At 32.6% G+C, this 17,202-nt stretch overlaps 1 protein-coding gene across 3 annotated transcripts in view; it reads left to right on the plus strand.

The window, feature by feature from the left end:
* LOC106087566 (tyrosine-protein phosphatase corkscrew) overlaps positions 1-9,679 on the plus strand; it is a 127,799-nt gene extending 118,120 nt beyond the window's left edge. For 2 of the 3 annotated variants that reach the window (XM_013252654.2, XM_013252652.2), the window contains 5 exons: positions 3,441-3,558; positions 3,658-4,547; positions 4,650-4,740; positions 8,195-8,384; positions 8,492-9,679. In XM_013252654.2, the coding sequence (XP_013108108.1) occupies positions 3,441-3,558; positions 3,658-4,547; positions 4,650-4,740; positions 8,195-8,384; positions 8,492-9,083 (1,881 nt within the window). In that variant the 3' untranslated portion in view covers positions 9,084-9,679. The remainder of the gene's footprint in view (positions 1-3,440; positions 3,559-3,657; positions 4,548-4,649; positions 4,741-8,194; positions 8,385-8,491) is intronic. The other variant, XM_013252653.2, reaches the window with a different exon arrangement.
* The last annotated feature ends 7,523 nt before the right edge of the window (positions 9,680-17,202 follow it).

Here is a 17,202-nt window from a genome sequence, read left to right on the forward strand (position 1 = left end):
ATAATTTGATATAACGACATTTTGGGTGGTGTGTGGGGGCAAGCAAACAGTTCATCCATACCATTGCTAAAATGAATTGTTTTCGCATTAGCACCAAAAATCACTCAAGCAAGCATGAGATGTGAAATGTTTCCAAACGAATTGCACTGGATAGATGCATGGAACTGTGCTTTAGATTAAATCTCTGTTTAATTGTATTTTGAGTATATCAAAAGGGGTGAATGGTGAGGCATAGGGAAAGGTTATATTTGGGGAAATATTTGACGTTGTTGTTTCATACCTATTGCTCTATGCATGTTTATTTGTCATAGCTTTGTATATAGTACTAGTATGTCAGTTTGTATGTGTATTTTGTTTTATATTGACGTCTCGTCCATTTGAGTTTGAGATTTTTTTGTGCTGTAATTTTTTTATGAGCCATCAGTCATTAGCAGCAGCAACGTTGTACGTTTATTTGGAGAGTAGTCGTAACCTTTTAAGGCAAAAGCCTCATGGCGTATGCATTTATAGAGCCAAGATCTCTAACAGCTGTAGACAAAGCATTATAAATTTGAAAATATGATGTATATATATATGAGTGTTTACTTTTGCAATTGCTGGGGTATAACTTTTGTTAAAAATTAACTTGTGTTAGTACAAGTGAAATTAAAAAAAAAATATTTTTTGGTATGAAAGGCAATATTTCAGGAGATAATCATTTGCTAAAAAAATTTAACAATTTTTTTTAATTGATTAATTATACAAAACTGTTGACATATTATAAAAGGCAAAAATACAAAGGGGTCTCAACTAGAGTTGCCAAAATATCGATGTTACTATCGAAATTTTATTTTTTGTCTGAATATCGATTGGAATTTTTCTATCGATACTATCGGCAAAATTAAAAAAAGAAATACATAGTGGGAAAAACAAGTAAAATCGGGTAAAGCCGATCTTTTGATACCTTACACCTCATTAAGTATGCAAGCTAAGTGGTCGAAATTAAAATTTGTTTAAATTTGAAGAAGTTAAAAACTTACATTTTAAGAAGTTAGCTAGCATTAAAAATGTTTTTTCTTTGACAACATAGGTGATAGAAAAAAAAAATCGAATGTGGCGATTATCGATAGTTGGTCAGCTGTAGTCCCCTACCTTTGTTGAAATAATTATTCTTTTGCTTCTTAAAGTCTTAGTCTTTCTTTTATTAAAATTGTAAAATTTCTCGGCATTCTAAAAATACTGTATATCTTAAGGGGCAATAATACTTCAACAGTATTGATTAAAATATTGCATATGTTTAGGAGCAGTCAACTTTTTACAATTCTTCAGAAAATAATAAATTATTTAAAACACATGCTAAGGACTAGAACCACGTTTATATAAGAGATCAGATGGACTCGGATCGTCAGAGCATGCTATTAAAAAGAGTTAAGCCTACAATAAAACTGAAAAAATCAAATATTTTAATTTATTTCTTTCTTTTTATATTTTATTATTGAGAAAATACGAACAGCTTAATAAAATTGAAAAATATTTAGAATAAAAAAAATATTTAAAATTTCAAAATATTAAAGTAATAATATATTTATTGCGTTGCATGTTCGCCAAAAAGTATGCTATCGAAAAGTCAGTAAAAAATCTTATGACAAACCAGAAAAAAATTTTAGAATCAATTTTATTTTTTTTTTTATTATTATAAAATATACAAAGTTAAAAGTATATTCAAAAATTAAAAAAAAAAAATCTAGAAAATTAGATTTTTTTTATTTATTTCGTTTTATTTGAAAATACCAACAGCTTACTCAAATTGAAACATATTTAGAATAAACAAAATATTAAGATTTTGAAAATATTAAAATAATAATATACTTATTGCGTTGCATGTTTGCCAAAAAGTATGCTATAGAAAAGTTAGTAAAAAATTTAATTAAATTAAAAATTTAAATAAAAAATCGTAAATAAAAAATAATCAAAAATTAAAAAAAAAATCATTAGTAAATAATATTCAAAAATTTTAAATAACCAAAAATTAGAAATATATTAAATGTAAAAATATTTTGTAAATTAATATTTTTTTTATTTTTGATTTTTTTTTTTTAATTTCTTTGTAAGCCTTTTTGATCACCAAAAAAATTTCATTTTAATTTTAGTAAAGCTTCAGACAAAAAGCATTTTTTTATTTAAAATAAAATTGACCAGCAACTGCAAATCGCCAAAAATTGCACAATAAAACATAATAAAATTTTTTATTATTTAAATAATTGACCTTTTTTATATATCTTGAATATTTTTAACATGATTCTCCAAAACCATGCAATTAAAAGGATAGTAAAAAATATGCTATTAAAGTAAAAAATAGTAGTAAAACTTAAAAATATTTGAAATTTTTAAGTTATTTAAATAATTGAGTTTGCTTTATATTTTTTTTTAAATATATTTGGTAATATTTTGTTAATATGTTCTATGATTGCCGAAAAGTATCCAATACAAATTTAGTGAAAAATATCAAAAATAAATTAATTTTTTTTTTAAATCTATTTAAAACAAAGAAAAATAATTTGAAAGTATTAAATTAAATGATTTTTTAAATATTTTTGCTAATATTTTTTCTATGATCCCGAATAGTATGCAATAAAAATTTAATAAAATATTTCTTCTTAAAAAAAGAACCAAAATGTATAAGAAATGTCATTATATTTAAATATTGAAATAATATCAAAAATTGAATTAAAAAATATCAGTTTTAATTATTCATGTCTGGTATTGTGTCCCCACCTAAGTAGCGATATCAGTTAGCTGCAAAAGGTACTCAAAAAGTATGCAATAAAAAGCTAGTAAAAATAGCTTGTAATAATTAGAATTTTATTTTAAATTTATCGAAAAGTAAATTATAATGTGTAAAAAATATACACAAAAAAAATATTAATCTAAAAAAAATTAAAAATAAATAATTTAAAAATACATAAAAAAATTAATTAATTATATATTTCAAATTTTTGTGCATAATTTGTTCTATGAACCCGAAAAGTATGCAATAAAAAGTTATTAAAAAAATAATTTCCAATAAATTTAAATTGAAAAAAGCAAAATTATTAAATTAAAAGTCATGCTAACTAGTAGTTAAATTTTTTTCTGTTTTGAAATAATTTGTTAAGTTTCTTTAATTTTTAAAACAAGATTTGTGCATATTTTCTTCCATGATCCCGAGAAGTATGCAATAAAAGTTAATAAAAAAATAATTTCTAATTAAACTCAATACAAATTTATAATTTTGAAATAATTGAAAAAAATACAAAATTATTAAATTAAAAATCAGTTTTAAGTAGTTGTTTAAATTTTTTTTATATTGTTTTATATAATTTATTAAGTTGTTTTTAAGATATATTTTAATTGTTTGCAAATATTTTTGTAAATTTTCTAAAATATTTTTAAAATTTGTTTCTTTATTTCTTTTCTTTTAGGGTGGCTTTTGGGAAGAATTTGAAGCTTTACAACAAGACAGTCGTGATATGTTCTCTCGCATTGAAGGCTACAAAGCGGAGAATCGCAATAAAAATCGTTATAGAAACATTTTACCATGTAAGTAGAAACAAAAAATAAAAAGTACAATATTTCCATGTCCATTTTTTCCCTGACTCTGCTTAACTAACATGCCTCTTCCATCATAACCTTTTCCAGATGATCACACCCGTGTCAAATTAAATGATGTCGATCACAGCATATCGGGCGCTGAATATATCAATGCCAATTATATACGCTTACCCACCGATGGTGAACAGAACAACATGAATGCTTCACAAGAAAGCCTAAACGCCATGGTTCCCTCCTGTCCGGCCTGTACAGCTGCTCAAATTCAAAAGAATTGTCCCAACTGCCAGTTGTTGAACAAAACCTGTGTCCAGTGTGCGGTGAAGACAGCAACGCTGCCCTATAGCAATTGTGCTACATGCAACAAAAAGGCCGACAATTTGAATAAGCACAAACGCAGTGAATCATTAACCAATAATGCTTTAATTGCCAATTGCAATGGCTTATCCCTGCAGCAGCAACAACAACGTACGGGAGGAGTAGCTGGAACATCGGCTGCCAATGGTGGCAGTAGTGGTAGCGGTGTCATTGGTTCTTCACGTCCCCTCAACAAAAAGAACAGCAATGATCTGACGGAACGTGAAATGTTCAAAACCTACATAGCCACCCAGGGTTGTTTGTCCAATACGGTGGCAGATTTCTGGAATATGATATGGCAGGAGAATACACGTGTCATTGTGATGACAACCAAAGAATTTGAACGTGGCAAAAATAAATGTGCCAAATATTGGCCCGACGAGGGACAAACCAAACAATTCGGACCTGCCAAAATTCAATGTATCTCAGAGAGTTCCACAAGTGATTATACGCTAAGGGAATTCCTGTTCTCATGGCGTGACCAGCCAGAGCGACGTATATTCCATTATCATTTTCAAGTGTGGCCCGATCATGGGGTGCCTGCGGATCCTGGATGTGTATTGAATTTCTTGCAAGATGTCAATGCCAAACAGGGACAGATAATACATTCGGGTGATAAGCCGGTAAGTTGAAGTTTCAAGTTTTTATCGAAAATATATCCATTACAAAGCTTTTGTGATTTAAGTGAGCACTAAACATTGTTCTTTCGTTTTTCTTGATTGCAGGGTCCCATATGTGTACATTGTTCTGCAGGCATTGGTCGTACTGGCACTTTTATAGTGATTGATATGATTTTGGATCAAATTGATAAGAATGGTAAGTTTTTTAAGCCCATTAAAATGTATTATCAGAGTAATGTCCTTGGGAATTGTAAAACAAACAATGATTTGGAATAACCTTCAACTGGGCTAAAAGTCGATGATCGTGGTATTGCTAATTTTTACACTCCCTTGATGAATAGCTATAATGGGAAGGAAATGGGCATACTTTTGGGAATGTTACTCAAGAGTAAGCTCTTACTGTGTTTAGACCTCAGCTGCAAGGATACAGATTCAATTTGGAATGGAAACACCGAAACTTTCGGACGCCTACTTTTGTGATATAATCCTACATGGCTTTGATCACCGGAAAGCGTTATTTGTCCCCACCACTGTCATCGCTTTATTACAAAGAGGGCATACATGGACTCGCTTCTAACCATTTTAACTTACGTCCTCCGCTCTATAAAATGCACTACATCTGGACATCTGGCCTAATCTGCACCAACATATCTTTCACTTTATAGTTTCTTATTAGGTCTGTTCGTGTATTTTTCGATTATAAATTTGCAACAGAGTAAACACAAACATTATTCTTTTGCTATTTATTTGAATTAAACAGCTGTTTTTCACAAAACAGCTGTTCGACGCTGCAAATTTCGGCTGGGAAAAAACTTCCAGTAGAATTTTTGCAAGCTCTCAATTACCAAACTCTCGCTCTCACTCACTCTCCCGCTCTCTTATGCCCGCTAATAAAGTACGCGAACGACTGTAATAATGTATGCAAATTTGCACACTTTTTTGAGTACGCGAACACACATATTGTACCGATCGAGCATGTGATCATTTAGTAGATTTTTGGGTATGAGGTGGGCTATCTGATGCTTGGCTTTTAATTTTTGCATCAAATTTATATTGTACTCCCAAATACCTTTTATTTAAATCCCATATTATGTTAATTGTTCTATATGCCCCTTAGGGGAAATATCTCATTTTGCTGTTTTGGACTACTTCGAGAACGCGGGGAAGGCCCTACGACGCTGGGCACCAAATTTATATCTAAGATTCCTTTTCCTTAAATCCCTTAATGTTTTGATCTTTCTGCGTACTCATTGGGGAGTTTTGGGTGAGATATTCCCTTGGGAATTTTACTTCAAAACTTCACTTACATCTTTCCAACCATCTCTGGTATATCTAGGATATATCGCATAATATTGAAGACCTTTTGTCTTCGATTAAGATTATTCATAAAGGGCCCAAAATGGTTTAGTCTGAAAACTCGCCAAGTCGTTTTGAGTTGAACTAATACACCAGTATCCATATTATAGCAGTATTGGGCAAATGCAAACATACTTTTGCTTGCTATTGTATACGTACACAAGAACATACGCTCATGGAGTTGGAAGTCGTGTACATATGTCTAGTGTGCCCACCACTGTATAAGAGCCATAAAAACCAAGGATGCCAGGCAACATTTGTATAAAAGGAAGGTTGTACGTACCGGATTGACTCGATGGAGGGCTGCTGTCTCAGTGTAAAACACACTGCTCCAACAACAGGAAAGCAAAGGAAGAACAGCCAGACTTTAAGGACCGGAAATTTGCCAATGTTAATTTAGGAGGATGTGATGTCTGGGGCTAGAACAGCGCATGTGGCAGTATGATCTCCAGCATCATTACAAAATACATAGGGAAACAAGCACATATTAACAAGATAGCTTTAGTTAGGTTGAAAAGGGGGGTGCGGACAATTAAGTCGCCCCATGCTTCTGTGGACCTACACACCTGTTTCCTCCAAAAACAAGCTCAAAATCGCATAATTGATATCAAAAAAAATACCATAAAAAAAACGATGTTAGATCGAAATTGCTGTAGCTTCATTAGATTTTCGAACTTTGAAATTCTGAAAACACCATTGGATTCGCCAAAACTATTTCCTTGATGGTGCTGGTTGAAGTAATTTTTCAAAGTTTTCTATGAAAAGAAATCGTAAAAATGGATTCAGTTTAGCCTTAAATGTTCAAGGTAATTTTTAAGTTCGAAAACGCTGTAACTCCTTTATTTTTTCGAATTTAGAAAAGTTCGAAGCATTCCCCCGTTTGAAATTCGAATACGTATCGTAAAATAAACCAAATTCCTTAAAATTTAAGATTTTATATTTTTTGCGTTTTTTTAACAAAGGGGGTAACCTTCAAATTCAACTTTTTCAATTTTTGATGCGAAAATTTTTTTTGAGTTGAGTATGCAGCATTGATGTTTATGCTTAAAAAAAGGTTCAGCGTAACTCCCGTGCTGTTTCTTTCAAAAACAAGCTCCAAATCGCATAATTATTACCCAAAAATAGAAAGAAAAAATCTATGTTAGTTCGAAATGGTTGTAACTTTGTTAGATTTTCCATATTCGAAATTCTGAAAACACCATTGGATTCGCGAAGTAAAGCTTTTTCCTTGATGGTGCTGGTTGAAGTAATTTTTCAAAGTTTTCTATGAAAAGAAATCGTAAAAATCGATTCAGTTTAGCCTAAAACGTTCAAAGTAATTTTTAAGTTCGAAAACGCTGTAACTCCTTCATTTTTTCGAATTTAGAAAAGTTCAAAGCATTCCCCCGTTTGAAATTCGAATACGTATCGTAAAATAAACAAAATTCCTTAAAACTGAACATTTTATATTTTTTGCATTTATTTAGCAAAGGGGGGTAACCTTCCAAATTTTTCAATTTTTGATGCGAACATTTTTTTTTGAGTTGAGTATGCAGCTTTGAACTTTATGTTAAAAAAAAGAGGTTCAGCGCAACTCCCGTGTTGTTTCCTTCAAAAACAAGCTCAAAATCGCATAATTGATATCCAAAAAATAGAAAGAAAAAAATCTATTTTAGTTCGAAATTGCTGTAACTTTATTAGATTTTCGAACTTCGAAAGAAGACACCATTGGATTCGCGAAGTAAAACTCTTTCCTTAATGGTGCTAGTTGAAGCAATTTTTCAAAGTTTTCTATGAAAAAAATTGTAAAAAACGATTAAGTTTGGCCTAAAATTTTCAAGGTCATTTTTAAGTTCGAAAACGCTGTAACTCCTTCATTTTTTCGAATTTAGAAAATTTCAAAGTATTCCCCAGTTTGAATTTCGAATACGTATCGTAAAATAAACAAAATTCCTTAAAACTTAACAGTTTATTTTTTGGCATTTTTTTAGCAAAAAATTCAAATTCAAATTCAAATTTTTCAATTTTTGATGCGAAAATTTTTTTTTGAATTCAGTATGCAGCATTGATGTTTATGCTTAAAAAAGAGGTTCATCGCAACTCCCGTGCTGTTTCTTCCGAAAAACAAAAAAAATAGAAAAAAATGGGTGAAGTAATTTTTCAGATTTTCTATAAAAAAAAACGTAAAAATAGATTTGAACTAGCTGAGAGGCCTAGTTACCATTTCTCTAGAAACTATAAAAAAATCTACGTTTGGGGTTTTTTATAAATTCAAAAATGTATAATTTTCTTTTCTCTTCTTCTTTATCTTCTAGGTTTGGATACTGAAATCGATATTCAACGCACAATACAAATGGTACGAGCCCAACGTTCTGGTCTAGTACAAACTGAGGCCCAGTATAAATTCGTTTATTATGCTGTCCAACATTACATACAAACGGTGATACAACGCAAAAGGGCCGAGGAACAAAGTATACAAGTTGGACGGGAATATACCAATATAAAGTAAGTGGAGCACAGAGTTTAAAGAAGGCTCAAAAGATTCTTCATACCTGATTTCTAAAGAAATTTGTTTTTTAATTATTGCTCTTTGTTTTTGTTTTGTCTTACAGATATACCGGTGAAATTGGTAATGAAGCACAAAGATCTCCCTTACCACCTATTGTAAGTTTAGCTAGTAAACAGCAGCAACAACAGCAGCAGGCCAATGCCTCAGCAACAAGTTGTAGCAATAATAGTAGTAGCAGCATTAGTAATGCTGCCGACAACAATCAAGCATCGAAATCAAATTTTATTAAAATGCCCTTGGCATCACCCACAACACCAAGCAGCCGTCATAAATTTACGCAGGCACCATCGACACAGCCACAGCCGATCTATAGCAACGACATATTTCAAATAACACAAAAACACATCGAAGCCCATCATAATGCAAGCCAAAATCATCATCATCATCATGGTCCACAACAGTCGCCCCAAATGGTGGTGGGGCATCAGCAAACACAAGCTCAGCAATTGGTACACCAGCATACACAACAAGCCTCGTCGTCATCATCATCCTCATCATCAGCAGCAGCAGGATTAGCAGGAGCAACGACGGCGTCGTCGGCGGGTACAGGTAAGCAGGTCTCGTCACGACCCGGTTTGCTCAAATTGTTGACTCCCGTCATTTTTCAGCCTACGAAAACTTTTCCAAAGACATGATGAGGCATCATTTTGCGGTGCCTCCCCCTACACCGCCTCGTAAAACATGACAATTAAAGTTTTAATGCTATTTTCTTTGTAAAATTTGATTGATTTCCTCAAAAAACTACCTACATACTCCTTGGAAAGTAAACTCTCTCTCCTCTTGTAGGCTTTCCCCCCAAAAAACCTGCTAACAAATCAAAAACAAACCAGAAACCTATTGCATATTGTATTTTTAATGAGGAAAACAATTTTCCGCCACTTGAATTGATTGATTGAGTGTTGTGTCTAATTTTAAAATTTTGCAAAGTAATCTACGTTTCTTGTTTTCATATGCGGCGGTAGTAGCATTTTTTTGTTAGAATTTAAAAGAAAAAAACACACCTAATTCTGCCTCCCCCTACTGCTGGGTAATGCAAACTTTTTTGTTTTGCCAGCTTCTTTTGTTGAGATAAGAAATCTTTGACACATAGAGAGACTTTATAAGTTTTATTTTTTTAAGTTAACATTTGCATAACTATTTCTTTTGATATAAGGCGAATTCGTTTTCTGCTTCATTGTGATATTCCCAATAATTTTTGTTTTATAATTTAATATGAAAAAAAAAAACAAAACCAAACAAAAAAAGTTCTTGTATGTTTCTTATAAATTTTGCTAATTGATACTCATTATCTCTATACTTTGTTATAATTTTCTTTTCGTAATTGTTGTGAGTGTTTTTTATCTACCTTCTTCTTAATTTTTTTTTTCTTATGTAAATGTTGTTAAGAATTTTTTGAAATTTTGAAATCTGTAAATGTGAAATCGAAATGTGTTGCTGCTATAAAAACAAAACCAACCAACAAAAATTCATAGCATCCACCTTTTAGCCCCTTTTGTTTTAATGTTAAAAGTAAATTCGTTTAAGAATATAATATTACACAACATATTTTTTTGTTATTTTGTAACTTTTACATTGTATTACGTATTGTAATTTAATTTAAATTTAACACTTAGACAATAATTTCATGGAAAATATTGTAATTTTTCTCTTTATTTTAACAACTTTGCTTTAATTTATAATAATAATGATAAAAAAAAACAAAACAAACAAACAAACAATAATATTGATATTAATAAAGTAAAATGCAACAGAAAAAAAAAATACAAACATATATTTTTTTTGATCTCTTTTTGTTTTCATTTATGATTTTGAATGCACTATTTTACTGTAAAGCATATAAGGAGACCCCTAAGGGTTGTATGTTCAGTAAATTCTCCATTAATGTCTCCATGTGAGCTGATTTTATTCTGTGAAGTCAGTTAATTTTAATAAATCCAATGAACATAACCTTTGTTGCAGGTTCAACCCTTGCGTAGAAGCTGTTAGGAGGTTTATTAAAGATTTTCAGGTATTTTGTAAAAATTTTTTATGGGGCTTATTTCATCAGCCAACTGGACGAATATTGAAATGTGAATTAATATACTATTAAAAAAAACACCTTTGTTTTATTTTAGAAAATTTTTCATAATTGAAAGTAATTTAGGTTTTTTTGAGATTTCCACTTTTGCTTCTTTGCTGGAGTAACATTTCATTCATTCATTCATTCATTTTTTATTAATCAAACATCGCCCACCCGGGCTTTACATTGATAGATTGGAACATTTTCAGGTTTTTATAATACAAAAATCAATATTAAAATCTAATATAATACTATCACTAAAATAAATAGCTAACAAATTTATTGAATTTAAAAAAAAATGTTTTTTTTTTTTAAATTAGTAACATAGTCTAACGCACAATTATCCGTTGAAACACCAAGAAAAAGCACCAAATGTGAGATATTATCAGTGATGAAAATGAATTCAATTGAGTTGCCTATAAGAAATGTTGGATTAGCTTAGACTTAAAAGTTTATTGACATACTGAGATGTTTTTAAGACTAGAATGAAGAGTATTCCATAGCCTAGACAAGCGTATTACAAATGATCTTTCAAATACAACATGATTGAAACTTTCAATACGAATTTGAGAGTTCCGGGTTGAATGCCAGAATTGAAAGTAAGGAAGAAGGTAACTGGATTCACGGTACTTAAGGATATTGAAGAAAAAGCAGAGGCATCTAATATTGAGAAAGTGCTCAAAAGAACATCCAAGTAATTGTTTCGCAAAGTATTCGTAGTCTCGTCTACAACGACGACCGTAAACAAAGCGTAGTACGCTGTGGCAACACTTCTGAAGCCTAAACAGATTAGTCCTATTGGATACGGAATATACCTCAGCACCATACAATATATGAGGCATCAGCAACGAATGAGCCAGCATATATTTTATTTGTGTGGGTAAGATAATATTCAAATTGTAGAGCTTTTCAAGTATAAAGTTTAGTTTGGAGCTAATTTGTGCAAGGAGAATACCATATCCGAATCAATTACAAACATATTATTGTTTTGAACAATAATATGTTGTGAAGAGTATTGATGATGTGAGCTATTAAATAGCACGCATTTTGTTTTACCAATGTTAATTATTAAGTTATTTGGCCGAGCCCATTGACAAACACGTCCAATATCTTCATCAAGGTTCGCGATGCAACTTTCTAACGTACCGGAGTCAGTTGTACTTAACAACTGAAAATCATCGGCATATATTGCTAAGTCTACATGTTGTACACAAGAACGAACGTCATTAACATAGAGCATAAATAAAACAGGTCCCAAGACAGAACCTTGGGGTGAACCAGTAGAAATAGAATTGGCAGACTACACACTGCTAGCGATTTGACAAAAATGACATAAGAAGTCTACAAGAGGTATGTGACAAATTGAAATTGTTAAAGAGTTTTAAAAAAATAAATGTCATGGTCAACAGAATCGACCATGCGATGGGAACATTCCCCCTTTAAAATTTCCAAATAATCTTCTGACACCGGTATTTATAAAACTTGATGTGGATTTGAAATAGATTTATTTGATTTCCTTTGTATAACCGTCAAATAAATCGATCTTAAGGTTTTATTAAGTTTTCTGAATAAGGCCATAAGAGTCGGAAAAAGCCTTATGCTTAAGCCTCTAGAGAGCGTAATTTTTAGCTGATGTAGCTGAAATTTTGCACAGTGACTTTTTTATGACTTCTAACCCACGTGCCAAGTATGGTCAAAATCGGCGCAAACCCTGTTATAGCTCACATATAAACCGATCTCCTGATTATATTTCTTGTGCTTCTAGAGGTCGCCATTCTTATACGATTTGTCTGAAATTTTGTACAATGACGACTTCTATGTGACCATAAACATATGTGCCAGAAAAGCTTTGAATGAAGCTTTGTTTATATCCTCATACAGCTCCCATCAGGGACGTAGCCAGGATTTAATTTAGGGGGAGGGGGGCCACCACACATTTGTTCGAAATCGAACATTGCCCAAATTCTTCTGTTACTGTGAATTTGGTAAATTTTATTTTTGAAAATCGTGGTCACTATTGGGGGCAGAAACTGACCGATCGTCGATGACATTTGGTCATAAATCAGCGCTGAATTTTGCACTGATTGCCAACACACTATTTATAGGCCGATCTTAATCTTTCAAAACCTTCAAAGTATGGTTGTCTATGCGAATATCTTTTGGTAAGGGCTAGTGCTGCTCCACCGTTTGCCCAGGTTCGAATCCATTAAAATCTCCGATCATTGAGCTCGTCTCGAAAGAAAAACAAAACGAAAAAATGTGAAATTAAATGATCTTTGCCATAACAGCCAAAAAAATGCAGCAGAGCCCGGCCGGGATTTGAACCAGGCCACTCGGAGCAGCAGCGAACACCGTTTCCATTGTCTAGCGAGCGTTTGCAGCCATTAATATAATTTCCAAAAGATGCACACAAATGACAGTGTATGCCATGGAAACCAAGTAGTCGTATAGAAAAAGTCTATCACATCAAAGAAAATACATGCGGTGGTGGAAAAGAAAAGCTAGTGTGAAAGGTGTCAGACTAGTGTTAGTGTCGTGTTTATATCGTAGACACGATTGCGCGGTATAAGTACGACATACCAATGTATGGCGCTTGAAGTCTCCACAGTCTTATATGGCCCATGAGTTATTCTAACCAAATTACGAAACGCGTCCCACAGTGGTTGGTGTGTGTTGTGATCTCTAGATCATTGAGCTCGTCTCGAAAGTGAAACAAGAGGAAAAATTGCTAATTATTCTTTGGAAAAAAATCAATTCAATTGAAGACATTTTTACATAATATGTTTTCCACAGATACAATTTCAATTAAAATAATAAAACGAAAATTAAGAGAAAATTCATATAGAAATTTTTCTTAGAAAAATTTTTGTTAAATGCTTGTCTTTCGGAACAATTTTTATAAACAAATTTTAAGCTAGCAAATTCCATAACGATTTTTGCTTAAAGAAACTTTTAATAACTTTTTGTTTAAAACAATCACAACAAGTAAAAGCGTGCTAAGTTCAGCCGGGCTGAATCTTATATACCCTCTACCATGGATCGCATTTGTCGAATTATTTTCCCGATATCTCTTTTTAGGCAAACAAAGGGTAAAAAAAAAAAAAAGAATTGCTAAAATATCGGAGCTTTATCAAGTAATGGTCCGATTCGGACCATAACTGAATTAAATGTTGGAGATCATAGTAGAAGTCATGTTAAATTTTAGCTAAATCGGATAAGAATTGCGCCCTCTAGAGGATCCAGAAGTCAAGATTCAAGATCCGTTTATATAGCCGCTATATCACGTCATGACCCGATTTGAGTCATACTTAGCAAAGTTGTTGGAAATCGCTACGAAGCACGTCATGCAAAATTTCAGCCAAATAGGAGGAAAATTTCGCTCTCTAGCGGCTCAAGAAGTCAAGGCCCACGATCGGTTTATATGGCAGCTATATCAGGTTATGTACCGATTTGAACCATACTTAGCATAGTTGTTGGAAGTCATAACAAAACACCCCATACACAATTTCAGCCAAATCGGATAAGAATTGCGCCCTCTAGAGGCTGAAGAAGTCAAGATCCCAGATCGGTTTATATGGCAGCTATATCAGGTTGTAAACTGATTTGAATCATACTTGGCCTAGTTATTATTTTGGCAAGCCAATTTTCTCCCAAAACACGACGGGAAAAGTTGATGTAACTGGTTTCAGTCGTATGCTTTACGCCAATCCAAATTTCATTACGATATCTCCATCCTAACTCGAGCTAGAATTTTTCTATGGCGGCTCTAGTCATGGATATTATTTTGGCAAGCCAATTTTCCCCCAAAACACGACGGGAAAAGTTGTTGTAACTGGTTTCAGTCGTATGCTTTACACCAATCCAAATTTCATTACGATACCTCTATCCTAACTCGAGGTAGAATTTTTCTATGGCGAAAAATACCCATGACTAGAGCCATGGGTATTTTTCGTCGTTAATGCAAACCTGGGCTCCCATATATATGTTCGTCAGATTTTGGGTGATTTGCAATAATGTTGTTATTTGTCAGCCGTATTTATTGCAGTTCGAACATATTTGCTCAAAATTTGATACGGATTGTTTAATAATCCGTCCGAAAACATCAGCCGAAATCCACCATCATTGGTTCAGAATTGGATATAACTCCCACATTCTACTTATATTTTGGATATTAATTATGCGATTTTGAAGCAATACTCTAAAGTTTTCAAGGAAATAGGAATGAGTATTGCTTCGTCCAGCATTATTACGGAAAGGCATTTTCTTCACGAATTCAACGTTGTCCTCCGACTTTTGAAATTCGCAAAACTAACAATGTTACAGCAATTTCAAACTCACCTCGATTTTTTTACCATTTTTCCAATATTAATTATACGATTTTGAGCTTGTTTTTTGAAGAAAAAACATAGGACTTGCACTGATCCGATTTTTTTGCAATAATCTACAATACTGTATACTCAACTCGAAAAATTTTTTCGCATCAAAAATTGAAAAATTTCATAAGGGGGTAGCCTTTGCTAAAAAAATGCAAAAAAAAAAATAAAATGTGAAATATAAATAAATAAATAAATAAAAATAAAATGTGAAAAGTGAAATCGAAAAATTTTTTCGCATCAAAAATTGAAAAATTTGCTAAAAAAGTGCAAAAAAAAATAAAATGTGAAATTTCACGTAATTTTGTTTATTGTTCGAATCGTTTTCGAATTTCGAACTGCGGAATGCTGGAAAATGATCGAAATTCGAAAAAATGAAGGAGTTACAGCGTTATTGACCTTAAAAATGACCTTGAATTTTTACGCTAAAATAGATTTGATTTTTGCGATGTTTTTCATAGAAAACTTTACACTATTCCTTCATCCAGCACCACTACGGAAAGAGATTTTCCCCACGAATCCAACGGTGTCTGAAAAATTGTGATGTTTGCAAAACTAAGGAAGTTACAGCAATTGCAAACCCACGTTGGTTTTTTTGAATTTTTTGGATATTAATTATGCGATTTTGAAGCAATACTCTAAAGTTTTCAAGGAAATAGGAAAGAGTATTGCTTCGTCCAGCACAGAAAGGGATTTTCCTGACGAATCCAACGGTGTCCTCAGAATTTTGAAATTCGCAAAACTGACAATGTTACAGTAATTTCAAACTCACCTCGATTTTTTTTACCATTTTTCCAATATTAATTATACGATTTTGAGCTTGTTTTTTGAAGAAAAAACATGGGACTTGCACTAATCCGATTTTTTTGCAATAATCTACAATACTGTATACTCAACTCGAAAAATTTTTTAGCATCAAAAATTTAAAAATTTCATAAGGGGGTAGCCTTTGCTAAAAAAATGCAAAAAAAATAAAATGTGAAATTTCACGTAATTTTGTTTATTGTTCGAATCGTTTTCGAATTTCGAACTGCGGAATGCTGGAAAATGATCGAAATTCGAAAAAATGAAGGAGTTACAGCGTTGTTGACCTTGAAAAGGACCTTGAATTTTTACGCCAAAATAGATTTGATTTTTGCGATGTTTTTCATAGAAATCTTTACACTATATCTTCATCCAGCATCACTACGGAAAAAGATTTTCCTCACGAATCCAACGGTGTCTGAAAAATTGTAGGATTTGCAAAACTAAGGAAATTACAGCAATTGCAATCTCACATTGGTTGTTTGAATTTTTTAGATATTAATTATGCGATTTTGAAGCAGTACTCTAAAGTTTTCAAGGAAATAGGAAAGAGTATTGCTTCGTCCAGCATTATTACGGAAATGGATTTTCTTGACAAATGCAGCGGTGTCCATAAAAGCGCCTTTTATGGGCCCAAAGCTTTAAAACGAGAGATCGGTCTATATGGCAGCTATATCCAAATCTAGACCGATCTGGTCCAAATTGAAGAAGGATATCGAATGGCCTTATACAACCTACTGCACCAAATTTTGGCAAAATCGGTCAGTAAATGCGCCTTTTATGAGCCTAAGACCCTAAATCGGCGGATCGGTCTCTGTGGCAGCTATATCCAAATATGGACCGATTTGAGCCAAGTTGCAGAAAAATGTCGAAGAGTCTAATACAACTCACTGTCCCAAATTTCGGCAAAATCGGATGATAAATGTGGCTTTTATGGGCCTAAGACCCTAAATCGGCGGATCGGTCTATATGGCACCTATATCCAAATCTAGACCGATTTGGGCCTAGTTGCAGAAAAATGTCGAAGAGCACAATACAACTCACTGTATTAAATTTCAGTAAAATCGGATAATAATTGTGGCTTTTATGGGCCTAAGACCTTAAATCGGCGGATCGGTCTACATGGGCGTCATATCAACATATGGTGCGATATAGCCCATCTTCGAACTTAACCTGCCTATGTACAAAAAACTGATCTGCGCAAAGTTTCAGCTCAATATCTCTGTTTTTTTAAGACTGTATTGTGATTTCAACAGACAGACGGACGGGTGGGCATGGCTAGATCGTCTTAGATTTTTACGACGATCAAGAATATATATGCTTTAAAGGGTCGGAATGGATATTTCGATGTGTTGCAAACGGAATGAAAAAATGAATAAACCTCCATCATTCAGTGGCGGGTATACAAATATGATTTTGAAAATTTAACTTTTTTCCGCTATTTTACATTTTCCGCCTATATGGCATGGGACAGACGATATATTAGTCTGATATGAACCATATTTGGGTCAGATGTCG

Source organism: Stomoxys calcitrans, chromosome 4 (genome assembly GCF_963082655.1).
Source record: "Stomoxys calcitrans chromosome 4, idStoCalc2.1, whole genome shotgun sequence".
Classification (NCBI taxonomy): Eukaryota; Metazoa; Arthropoda; class Insecta; order Diptera; family Muscidae; genus Stomoxys; species Stomoxys calcitrans.